Source organism: Nicotiana sylvestris, chromosome 10, assembly GCF_000393655.2.
Source record: "Nicotiana sylvestris chromosome 10, ASM39365v2, whole genome shotgun sequence".
Taxonomy (NCBI): domain Eukaryota; kingdom Viridiplantae; phylum Streptophyta; class Magnoliopsida; order Solanales; family Solanaceae; genus Nicotiana; species Nicotiana sylvestris.
Window position 1 is genome coordinate 21017123 of NC_091066.1, and position 13764 is coordinate 21030886.

Here is a 13764-nt window from a genome sequence, read left to right on the forward strand (position 1 = left end):
CGTCGTCTTGCGAGTTCATCTCAATAGAGGGGTCAGTCATCGGCTTCAGTGCCAGTTACTTCATCACCACCCGCCCAGCCAGCTAGGGGTGGAGGTCAGTCAGCTAGGGGTCGCCCTAGAGGGGGAGGTCGATCAGGTGGCTGTCAAGCCCGTTTCTATGCACTTCCATCTAGACCCGATGCTATTGCTTTAGATGCTGTTATTACAGGTATTGTTTCAGTCTACCACAGAGATGCCTCTTATTATTCGATCCCGGTTCCACCTTTTCTTATGTGTCATCATACTTTGCTCGTTATTTAGGTATGCCCCGTGAGTTTCTTGCTTCACTTGTTTGTGTATCTACCCCGGTGGGTGATACTATTGTTCTAGACCGGGTATACCTGTCGTGTGTGGTGATTATTGGGGGTCTGGAGACCTGAGTGGATCTTTTATTATTGTCTATGGTGGACTTCGATGTCATTTTGGGCATGGATTGGCTATCTCCGTGTCATGCTATTCTGGACTGTCATGCCAAGACAGTCACATTGGCTATATCGGGTGTGCCACGGATTGAGTGCCGAGGCGTGGCTGATTATGTTCCCAGTAGAGTGATCTAATTCTTGAAGGCCCACCGTATGATTGGGAAGGGTTGTTTGTCATATCTAGCCTTTGTGAGGGATGTCGCTGTTGGGACTCCAAGTATTGATTCTTTTCCAGTTGTGAGGGATTTTCCCGATGTGTTTACTGCAGACCTTTCGGGCATGCCACCAGATAAGGATTTTTGGTATTGACCTGGTGTCGGACACTCAGTCTATTTCTATTCCGCCGTATCGTATGGCACCAACGGAGTTGATGGAGTTAAAGGAGTAGCTTCAGGAACTCCTTGATAAGGGGTTCATTCGGCCTAGGGTATCACCTTGGGGTGCGCTGATTCTATTTATGAATAAGAAGGATGATGCTATGAGGAAGTGCATTGATTATAGGCAATTAAACAAAGTAACAATTAAGAACAAGTATCCTTTGCCTTTCATTGATGACTTATTCGACCAACTTCAGGGAGCGAGAGTGTTCTCCAAGATTGATCTCCGTTCAGGTTATCACTAGTTGAAGATCAGGGACTCGGATATTCTTAAGATGGTTTTTAGGACCCGATATGGTCATTATGAGTTCTTGGTGATGCTTTTTGGGCTGACCAATGCCCCAGCATCATTCATACATTTAATGAACAACGTGTTCCGGCCTTATTTCGACTCATTTGTCATAGTCTTCATTGATGATATTCTGGTGTATTCGTGTAGTCAGGAGGAGCACGCGGAGCATTTGAGAGTTGTGTTGCAGAGATTGAGGGAGGAGAAGCTTTATGCAAAATTCTCCAAGTGTGAGTTTTGGCTCAGTTTAGTGTCTTTCTTGGGGCACGTGGTGTCCAGCGAGGGTATTCAGGTTGATCCAAAGAAGATAGAGGCGGTTCAGAGTTGGCCTAGACCATCCTCAGCCACAGATATTCGCAGCTTTCTTGGTTTGGCAGGTTATTGTCGTCGGTTTGTTCAGGGATTCTCGTTTATCGCATCGCCCTTGACCAAGTTGACTTAGAATGGTGCTTCATTTGTGTGGTCGGATGAGTGTGAAGAGAGCTTTCAAAAGCTCAAGACAGCCTTAACCACAGCTCCAGTGTTAATTTTGCCATCAGCTTGAAGTTCATATACCGTGTATTGTGATGCTTCGAGAGTTGGTATTGGTTGTGTATTGATGAAGGATGGTAGAGTTATTGCTTATGCTTCTCATTAGTTGAATCCCCATGAGAAGAACTGCCTCGTTCATGATTTGGAGTTGGCTGCCATAGTTCACGCATTGATGATTTGGAGGCATTACTTATATGGTGTGTCTTGTGAGGTTTTTACTTCTCATCGTAGCCTCCAGCACTTGTTCAAGTAGAAGGATCTTAATTTGAGGCAGCGGAGATGGTTGGAGTTGCTAAAGGATTATGATATCACTATATTGTACCATCCGGGAAAGGCCAATGTAGTGGCCGATGCTTTGAGCCAAAAGGAGGTAAGTATGGGGAGTTTGGCATATATTCCAGTTGGGGAGAGACCTCTTGCAGTTGATGTTCAGGCCTTGGGCAATCGGTTCGTGAGGTTAGATATTCAGAGCCTAGTCGGGTATTGGCTTGTGTAGTTTCTCGGTCTTCCTTATATGATGACATCAAAGAGCGCCAGTATGATGATCCACATTTTCTTGTCCATAAGGATAGAGTTCAGCATGATGATGCTAGAGATGTGACCATTGGTGATGATGGGGTGTTGAGGATGCAGGGTCGGATTTGTATGCCTAATGTAGATGGGCTTCAGGAGTTGATTCTGGAGGAGGCCCATAGCTCGCCGTATTCTATTCATCCGGGTACCGCGAAGATGTATTAGGATTTGAGGCAGCATTATTGGTGGAGAAGAATGAAGAAATACATTGTGGGATTTGTAGCTCGGTGTCTCAATTGTCAGCAGGTGAAATATGAGCATCAAAGACAGGGTGGCTTGCTTCAGTGGATGGATATTCCAGAGTGGAAGTGGGAGAGAATCACTATGGACTTTGTAGTTGGACTTCCACGGGCTCTGAAGAAGTTCGATGCTATTTGGGTGATTATGGATCGGCTGACCAAGTTCGCGCACTTCATTCCTGTGTGTACTATCTACTCTTCAGAGCGGCTGGCAGAGATCTATATCCGGGAGATTGTTCGTTTGCATGGTGTCCCAGTTTCCATCATCTCAGATAAGAGCACTCAGTTTACTTCGCAGTTTTGGAGGTCTGTGCAGCGAGAGTTGGGTACTCAGGTTGAGTTGAGCACAACTTTTCACCCTCAAACGGACGGGCAGTCTGAGCGCACTATTCAAATATTGGAGGACATGTTGCGTGCTTGTATCATTGATTTCAGAGGGTCATGGGATCAGTTTCTACCGCTTGCAGAGTTTTCTTATAACAATAGCTATCAGTCGAGTATTCAAATGGTTCCATATGAGGCTTTGTACGGTAGGCGGTGTAGATCTCTAGTTGGTTGGTTCGAGCTGGGTGTGGCTAGGCTATTGGGGACAGACTTGGTGCAGGATGCTTTAGAAAAGGTGAAGGTGATTCAGGAGAGGCTTCGTACCGCGCAATCGAGGCAAAAGTGTTATACTGACAGGAAGGTTCGAGATGTGTCCTACATGGTTGGCGTGAAGGTTCTGTTAAAGGTTTCGCCCATGAAGGGTGTTATGAGATTTGGGAAGAAAGGTAAATTGAGTCCTCGGTTCATTGGGCCTTTTGAGGTGCTTCGGAGGATTGGGGAGGTGGCTTATGAGCTTGCTTTGCCACCCAGCTTGTCAAGTGTGCATCCGGTATTTCATGTTTCTATGCTCCGGAAGTATATTAGGGATCCGTCTCATGTTTTGGATTTCAGCACGGTTCAGTTGGATGGTGATTTGACCTATGATGTGGAGCCAGCAGCTATTTTGGAGCATCAGGTTCGAAAGTTGAGGTCAAAGGATATAGCTTCAGTGAAAGTGTAGTGGAGAGGTCGGCCCATAGAGGAGGCTACTTGGGAGACCGAGCGGGAGATGCGGAGCAAATATTCTCACCTGTTTGAGGCTTCACGTATGTTTCTTGACTCGTTCGAGGACGAATGTTTGTTTAAATTGGGGAGAATGTGACGACCCGGCCAGTCGTCTTATGAGTCACCGCTCTGTTTCCCCCCATTTCTACTTCTTATTGCTTTGTCTATCGGTTTTATATGTGATCGGATTGGTTGGCTCGGGTTCGGAGAGGATTTGGTAAGGTTTGAGACACTTAGTCTCTTTTGAGGAAGCTTAAGTTGGAAAAGTCAACCGGATATAGACTTATGTGTTTAGAGGGCTCGGATGTGAGTTCCGAGGGTTCGGTTAGCTTCGGGAGGGTATTTGGGACTAAGGAGCGTGATCGGAGTAAGTTTTGGAGGTTTGGAGTAGATTTAGGCTTGAATTGGCGAAGTTGATATTTGGCGATTTCCAGTTGGTAGGTAAGCCTTTGATATAGGGGTCGGAATGGAATTCCAAGAGTTGCAGGAGTTCCGTGGTGTTATTTGTGATGTGTGTGCAGAATTTCAGGTCATTCAAACGTCGTTTGGTTGGGTTTTTGATCAAAAGTGTAATTCGGAATATTTTGGAAACTTAGGCTTGAATCCGATGTGTTTTGGTTGAATCGATGTTGTTTGAGGTGTTTTGAAGATTGGTACAAGTTTGAATAAGGTTTTGGAATATGTTGGTGCTTTTGGTTGAGGTCCCGGGGGCCTCGGGGTGCTTTCGAATGGTTGACGGAGAAGTTTGGAATTCTTGGTGAGCTGCAGATTTTCTGCTTCTGGTATTTCCGCATCTGCGGATTTGGGACCGCAGGTGCGATGCCGCAAATATGTGAAGGGGGCCGCAGAAGCAGAAAATGGTTGGGAAGGCAGGAACCGCATATGTGGTTGTGGGACCGCACCTGCGATGGCGCAGGTGCCGCTGGTGCATCGCAGATGCGGATCAGGCAGAATAAGTGAAAAACGCAGAAGAGGTTCTTTGGCCGCAAATGCGGTACGCATAAGCGGGTATATGGCCGCAGATGCGAAAATGTCTGGGCCAGAAGGTATAAATTGTGTCCTTCGTGATTTTTGAGCTATTTCACCATTTCTAAGTCGGCTTTGGAGCTTTTTGGATTATTTTGAAGAGGGATTTCAAGGGAACTTCATTGAGGTAAAGATTTTGGACCTAAAACTCGTTCCTATGGTAGTATTTCACGGATTAAAGCTATAATTAATGGAATTTAAGGGTAAAAATTGGGGAAACTAGGGCTTGCTATTGGAGACCTAGACTTGTGGATTTGAGGGACCTATTGTGGTCGATTTTAGTACTTTTGATATGTACGAACTTGTGGAGAGATAAGGAATCCATTGATGTGAATTTTATCGAATTTCAAGATGTGGGACCGGGGGTCGGGTTTTGGTAATTTCGGGATTTGTGTCGTATATTGATTATTTTTGCTTGGGCTTCGTTCCCTTAGCATATTTTGATGCCGTGATTCTGATTTTGGATAGTTTCGACGTGAGTGGAGGCCGATTCAAGGGGCAAAGGCGGCGCAGGTTAGAGATTTGATAGGATTGAGGTGAGTAATGATTGTAAATGATGTTCTGAGGATATGAAACCCCGGATTTGCACATCGTTGTGCTATATTGAGGTGACGCACACCCTTGATGACGAGCGTGGGGTCGTGCACTATTGGGATTTGTGACTTAGTTTGTCCCGAATGACTATTTTACTGCTTATTTGACTGAAATCTATTTGCTATCGTCATTATTTGGGGTGAAGGCTATATTTGGGCCTCGTGGCAACTATTTGAACCCTTAGGGGATTTTTATTGATATTTCCTCACTGTTTTGACTTTATACTTTAACTTAGTCATGTTATATTTCACTATTTCGTACTCAGCCATGTTTGCTATGTTTTAACACTTAAATGATCTTTTAAATGATATTTTGGGCTGAGAATCATGTTTTACTACTGCTTGAGTGGCTTGTGAGGATTTTGACTGAGTATGGCCGATGACCTATGTTGGGATGAAACATTTGATATTGATTATGAGGCCGAGGGCCTGAGATATGTACGCCACGAGGTGACTTGTTGATATGAGGCCGAGAGCCTAGTGATGACGCCACGAGATGGCTTGATATTGTGCTTGGGCCATATGGGGCCCCTCCAGGAGTCTGCACACCCCCAGTGAGCGCGAGTACCCATTGTGATGTGAGATATAGCCCGAGGGCTGGTATTGTTCTAAGATATTGCCCAAGGGGCGGATTTGTTGATACTCTGCCCGAGGGGCAAACCTTTATGTGTTTATCTTTCTTAATTGCCTGTCACTTACCTGCTTAATTGTTGAAAAGTGTTTTCATGAAGTTAAGTTGAACTAAAATGAGTTTCATATGCCTTTGTTGATTTACTGTTTTTACTAGTTTTGCAGCTTTATTATAGCCTGTAATGTGCCTTACGTGATTTCATGCTTTCAGTCTTTATTCATGATTATTACTCTCTGAGTTGGAGTACTAACTTTACTCCCTACACCCCGTGTGCAGATTCAGGCGCATCTGGTCCCGTTTCCGAGTGTTGATCTTTCCAGCTCAGGCGGATATGAGGATTCTCTAGGTAGCTATCGGCGTTCGCAGCCCAGAGCTTCTTCCTTATCTTATTGCTTCTTATTTTAGGTTTGTTTTGAACTCTGTAGACTTTTCCTGATTATTCCGGATTTTAGATGCTCATGACTAGTAACACCCCGGTATCGGGCTTTGTGGGGTTGTAGTCCGCAAATTATGTTATTGTCTGCTAGTTTGGGATTCTATTTATATGTTTTAGACTTATTTCTTATGGTTTAACTATTAAAAATTGAAGTGGGAAGTGTCGGTTGGCCTTGTCTTCACGAGAGGCGCCATCACGACTGGGTTCGGGTTTAGGGTCGTGACAATACTTCTCCCGAATATCTGGGAAGCGCTCATAGAACCAAGCACATAACAGATATGGAAATTCACCAACTTTATACTCAGTTGAACGAAATTTGTTCTGCTTGTCCAATGCATGTTTCAGTGAGTAAATGAGCTTCTCATAACATACATTACCCCAAGGATATTCAGCACAAACCTTATCATCGTCAACAATAGGTGCATACTCCTCCAGCACAAATGGTTCAGTCTTTTTCCCAAACAAAATAGACTCTAAAACAAGAATTTCCATAAGCTTCACAGCATCATTATTACTCTCGCATACATGACTGTGATACACATCATTCTTTGGAATTTCATTCCGAGTCATAAAATCTCGAATATCCTTCAAGGTCACACCCTTGGACTTACCAAAATAGCGCTTTAGAATATTGCTCTCTCGATTAATTGGTTTTTCAACATTATGTGATGTGATCTGCAAACCACACATAATGTGAAAGTCTTCAAGGGTGAAGGAAACATCATGGCCAAAAATCTTGAAACTAATGGAGTCTCGATCATTGGTGAATATTCGAGAAAGATACAAACAATGAACCAACTTCATGCTGCATTTGAAATTCTCCATAGCCATGATGTTTCGAAATGTACCATTATTAAGCTTATCTCGTCGTGTAGGAGTCAAGAAACTTGCATTTAAACTCTTCAAATTGTGGTTCCCCTTCCAGTAACCCTTACAGTTAAACCAATCTCGAAACTCAAAATATCTTTGCCCTGGTCTTGTAGGTGGAGGAGCAGGGACATAAGGACCTGGAGGTATTATAGGTTGTTTAGGTGCTTTAGCTGCTTTGAGTGCTTTGGCTGCATTAGGATCTTTAGGTACTTTACGTGCCATCTGTTCAAAAAAAGTAAAAGATATAAAAAAATAACATCAGGACATTATCAAAAAGATCATTTAAAACTTTAACTCTAAGAAGGTTAAAGTTCGACAGTTACAAAACAAAAGTTTCGACAGTTACAAAACAAAAACTTCAGCTCTAGAGCTGAAGTTCACCAATTACAAAAACAAAAACTTCAGCTCTAGAGCTGAAGTTCGCCAGTTACAAAACAAAAACTTCAGCTCCTAAAGTTGAAGTTATCCAGTTACAAAACAAAACAATTCAGCAAAAAACATGTTGTAGTTTTTACAAAAAAACAAAACACAAATTCAAATCCAAAAATAATGCTGAAGTTCATAAAAATATAACAAAAAAATATAAAACATGAAACAAAACTTCAGCTCCTATCTAAGTATCATTGAACTATTATAAACTTCACACTTTAATAGTATCATCTATTTAACTCTCAAAATTTTTAAAAATTTCAACGTCTAATCATTGAAAAATTTATAGAATTTTCATCAACAACACAAACCCACGTTCAAAAAACCTAAAAACACAATCGTAAAAATAAAACTAACGCACTTATCAAACTAACCCTAAGAAACTATTTTATCATAAATACATGACTATCAAAACTAAAACCAAAAATTAATACTAAAATAAAACCCAGAAAGTTAATGTAATGTACCTGTGATTAAATCGTAATGTTATTGGGGAACAATAACAACAACGACTAGCAGTTGAAAAATCAAAAACAACGACGAAAACCGTTTGGTTTCAGAGAAGAACAAATCAAAAAATATGAATAACGGGAGAGAGATACAGAGACAGTAGAAGACTAGCGTATACTTGGAGAGAAAGTAGTTTTTTAATAAAGAAGGGCAAAATAGTCTTTTTAAAAGGCTTTTAACAAAAAAATGGGTAAGGGTGCAAATAGAAAAACAAAGCGGCTGCAGGTTAAAAAGGGGTGCCCTACATGCAATTTTTACTATATTTTTTCACGGTGAAATTTCTTTTATATTGACAAAGAATTTACAAAACGGAAAGGTATTGACGCTTGATGTGGCATAACTTGATGTCAGAAATTTGACCTTCCGCTATTTGCATCTTTTAAGAAAATCATGCATAATTCGGTTACTTTTAATGTGATAAAAAATAATTTTACGGCTTTACAGTATAAAATATTTAGGAATCATACGTGAAAATAACTCAATATAAGTTAATTTTGACAATAATGAATAATCGTACTCTAAAATTTCTCACTAAAAATACTTCCACGAAAATTCTCCACTAAATTTACTTTAAATTATAATACTTAGTTGATTTATAAGGACTTTTTTTCCATCCAAAAGTTATTTTCATCGAATTATCCTGGAGGTATGAGAATGTTTGGAAAATACATAAAAACTATTTATCACGACCAAAATAAAGTTTAAATGTATTTATTTATGACCATTAATTAGTGTATCGATCTTATTTTAACTCATTCAAATTTATTCAATTTATCCACTTGAACCGGTAATTTGCATAATATGGTTACTAACTTTTAAAAGGTAGGAAAACAACTTGTCCACTTGATATCGATAATGATTTCCTTAAGTTCATAAAAATGAAGGTTGAACAATCCGAAACAAATGGGAATATGCCTATTTAAAGTTAAAAAATAGTACATATTTGTTAAGATTAATTATATCTTTTACTAGTTTATATAGTTAGTGTATTAATGTTAGCTTAGTTAGAGTTAGTTAGTGGTCGAGTATCGACAGCTGTCAGTTAGCTGTCAGTTAGTGGTTAGTTGGTTAGCTTAGCTCTCTCTTTATATACTTGTACATAGTGGGAGGAGTCCCATTAGTTTACACAGATTTTTGAATGAATAATATAGAAATTCTCTTCCAGAATGTTCTTCTCTTCTCATTGAATGACTTCGAGTTTATGGCAGTGAGCTTCCGCCATTGTTGTTGCTGCATTCTTAGATCAGCTAAGGAAGAAACTAATGTTCCATTGCCAGAATTTTGATATGGTAGCAGAGCAAGGTCAGAAGCTCCGATTCGTTTTTCCAGATCTATTGAATCTAGTTTCATCATCCTTGATTTTGTTTTGATCATGTGCATGCAAACTTTGATCTCATCGATTTCAATATATTTCTATTAGAATCCTCTATCAGAATTCTAGATTTGTACTTAGAATGTTGTGCTGGTTGATTATATGAGCTTTACGCCTCGTAAGAAATGGCTACTGATGGAGATGTTGAATAGCCTGCTCCGAGTGTGGCTTAATCTTCTAATCAGCCAATAGTTGACACTAGTAATCCTTTTTACATGCATCCCTCTAATAATTCAGGAATAGCCCTATTTCCTATTCCATTTGATGGATTTGGTTATCGCTCATGGAGAAGAGGTGTAATGAGAGCCCTATCGGTGAAAAATAAACTAGGCTTCATCAATGGTGACTGCAAAAAGCCAGATCCAGACTCCTCAAGCTATCGATTGTGGGAGAGATGTGATGATATGGTGACTTCATGGATTTTGAATTCCTTGGCAAAGGAGATTGCAAACAGTGTTGAATATGTGACAAATGCAATCGAGTTGTGAAAAGAGCTTGAAGATCGATATGATCAGACAAATGGAACAAAGCTATACCAAATTCAAAAGGAGATTAACGACTTGTCTCAAGGAGCTCTTGATATTAATGGCTACTATACAAAAATGAAAGAGTTGTGGGAAGAACTTACTACTCTGATCACTAAATCTCATTGCACCTGCAATTGCACATGTGGAGCGAGGAAAAGTATGCATAAAGCATAAGAGGATAGAAGATTAATACAGTTCCTTATGGGGCTGAATGAGACTTACATTGTTTTTCGAGGAAGTATCCTCATGATGAATCCTCTTCCCATAATTGCACATGCCTTCTCATTGCTAATTCAAGAGGAAATACAGAGAGAAATTAAGCCTCATAACCACTTAGCACTTGAGTCATCAGCCCTAAATGTCAGCACAAACAGGATAGCATCATTCCAGACAAATTATTCAACTAATAACTCTCAGAGCTATAGAAACAGACCCTTCTGTGATTACTATAAGAGGCCAGGCCACACAAGAGAGAAGTGTTATACACTTCATGGCTATCCTCAAGGCTCTAACCAAAATCAGAATCCAAATCTAAGTCACAACCAAGCTTCCAGTTTCAATCAAAATCCAAGACAAAACTATAACTATGGGGATAACTCAGGTGTAAACCAAAGTATCGGGTTCAATATGGGAAATAGAGGAATGGCTAATGCATATGTAGCAGCCACAGATACTCAGCATACTAGTGATGAGAACTGCAGTGCTCAAAATGTCAATCTCACGAAGGAAGAATACAGTCAACTTGTGAATCTACTACAGCAGTTCCAATCAGGAGGAGGGAGAGACAGCTTAGACAATGTCAACACTTCATCAGCAAACTTTGCAGGTATCATAGCTTGAACCTCCTCTATTGATTTTGGGAAACTCTTATGTGAATGTTTCAAAAACAAAACTGATTCATGGATTATAGATTCAGGGGCGTCAAATAACATGACCTTTAATAGATCCTTACTAACCAATATAGTAACTCTACCTTATCCTCTACTTGTCACTCTCACAAATGGCTACAAAGTGAAGGTGACTGAGATTGGTAATGTTGTACTTACTCCTAAGATCACTCTAAATAGGGTAATGTTAGTTCCTTCCTTTAAATACAATCTAATTTCTGTTCATTCTCTAGCTTCTCATCTTAGTTGTCTTGTTGCCTTCATCAAATCCTGTTGTATACTGTAGGCCCCTTCAATGAAGAGGCCTCTGGTGATTGGTAGAGTCAAAGATGGACTTTACATCTTATGCCCAAGGTGCTTGAAGAACAATAGTACAAGTCCTGAAGTAAATGTCATTGATTTCCTGTCCACCCCTGTCACTCACTGCACTTGTAACACACAATGTCTACTTCATTCTATTGTAAATACATCATCTCATGTCAATAAGTGTGTTTTATCATCTTCAGTTGTAAATAATCCAAGTGCAGGCAATGAAAAGCAATTTCTTTCTGAGAGTTTATCTTCTAATTGTCCTAGTCATTTTTCTCATCTGTGTGTTGGAAACAATGTGGATGTTCTGTGGCATAACAGACTTGGACATGTTCCCTTTGTGAAAATGAAAAATATTTCCTCTATCCCTGTAATCTTTTCTTCCAAACAACCCTTTAATTGTACCATATGTCCAATGGCTAGACATGAAATGCTCCCATTTTCTCATAAAACTAATACAACCAATAGGATTTTTGAGCTTCTACATGTTGACTTACGGGGACCATATCATGTGCCCACACATGACAAGTACAAATATTTCATGACTATTGTGGATGACTTTAGTAGGTCCACTTAGACTCATCTCCTATCCAGCAAAAGCAATGCTTATCAAGTTCTTAAGGGATTCTTTAGTTTGGTGGAAAATCAATTTGGAGTAAATGTTAAAGCTGTGAGAATAGACAATGGACTGGAGTTCACCAACACAGAGACAAACATATTATTTCAATCCAAAGGCATCATACATCAAAGAACTTGCCCTTACACTCCACAATAAAAAGGTGTGGTGGAAAGAAAACATAAGTACCTCCTTGAGACAGCTAGGCCTCTTCTTTTTCAGTCTAAACTGTCCAAAAAATATTGGGGTGAATGTATACTCTGTGCAACCTTCCTCATAAACAGGTTGCCTTCCACTTCCATTAATGATCAAATTCCATATGAACTATTGTATAAGAGAAAGCCAAAGTACTCTCACCTAAAAAGTTTTGGCTGTCTGTGCTACCCCACTGTACCTAAGCCTCATAGAGACAAATTTGAACCTAGAACACCACCACATATTTTTGTTGGTTATCCCTTCAACACAAAGGGATACAAAGTTCTAAGTTTGGCTACTAGAAAGATCACTGTTTCCAGAGATGTAGTCTTCAATGAGTCTATCTTTCCATTTGCAACCAATTTGGATATATCTCCCTAATCTTGTGTCCCTCATTCAATTCCTTTCATTGAACCTCTATGTGAGAAACCTTCTGACAGTACAAACATTACCCAGCAAATATCTGAACATTTGAGTGCTCAAAGGAGTAATGTTGACAACACAACTAATCTCATGTCACCTACACATGATCATCCTTCATCCATGACACCTAATTCTCCAACACAATCTTCATCACAGGATCAGATGTTCATATTAAATAGTACATATTGATCAAATTTATCTTTAAATAAAAAGTTGTTGATTTAGGGAATAAGACACATATTTGCTTATCATTGCCAAAGGGTAAGGCATAATTTGTACACACTAATAGTATCTTCATCTTTCTAGCATGAGAACTCTGTAATTATCAGTTCCTATTTTTCTTTTACGTGTTAAGGGTTTTTAATGAGCTGGTTCGATTCACTTTCCTATAGGGGCGGTCCGGATTTGATCCATTAATTAAAACATGTTGACCCGACCCAGATCCAAAACCCTAATCCCTTTACCCTTGCCCTAATGGGCCGAATCCAATTTAATTAAAAATAAAAATAAAAAAACTAATAAATGATAAAAAATTTAAACTTTGTACATATATATGAACTTGAAATTACTACATGTCCTTGAAGCCAGTTAGAATAAAAATGAAAGAAAAATCATATTCTATTTGTTGATACCCAATTTTTCTCTATATATTTTAATATGCAAAATACTTTAAAAATAGCATATGTATGCATATATAAGTATGTCCAAATGTTTTATTATTTTTTCTTAATTTTTAAAATATTTTTAAATTAATTTATTGCCCTATTTTATCCATAAAAACCCAATAATTATTCCCAAAATTATCATTTTTGGTGATTCATTTATTGAACTTTCATATTTATACTAAAATATAGCTAATTTGATTTTTTTGCATATTTTTATAAATTTATTTAGTATTTTTAAAGCTAAATTGTATATAATTGCAATATTAGCCTCTTTTTAGATTTAATTACGTTTATGTCTATAAAAACTAGGTACAATATTTTTAATTTCATAATTATATGCTATTAATCATTTTAGTACCTTTAATTTATTTCCAGAAATTATTTTACTATTTTTGTAAATCAAATAGGGAAAAATAGCTATTTAAATGTTAGCCCATTTTTCATTTTAGTTTTAGCCGGATTTGGCACCCCAATTGGACCCAATTTTTAAACCCAATTACCATGTCCCAACCCCTGTCTGAACCGACCCACGGCCCAATTAAATAACCTGGCCGGATTCCCTTTTAATCCTAGTTGTTGATCGCCTAGATCAACGGCTCACATCAGCCCTTTCTTTTTTTAATTCCCAACTACCCCAAACTCTAATCATTTCTCACCTCTAGCCGCCTTTGAATCTCCCTTCTCCCAATTCTTTCTCAAACTCTCTCTCAAACCTT

General features: G+C 39.2%; 1 protein-coding gene across 1 annotated transcript; it reads left to right on the forward strand.

The window, feature by feature from the left end:
* Nucleotides 1–10154: 10154 nt before the first annotated feature.
* LOC138879080 (uncharacterized) lies at nt 10155–12341 on the forward strand. The gene is made up of 4 exons (XM_070158653.1): nt 10155–10779; nt 10864–11021; nt 11127–11431; nt 12050–12341. The coding sequence occupies exons 1-4, from the start codon at nt 10155–10157 to the stop codon at nt 12339–12341; spliced, it is 1380 nt and encodes a 459-aa protein (XP_070014754.1).
* Nucleotides 12342–13764: the final 1423 nt, after the last annotated feature.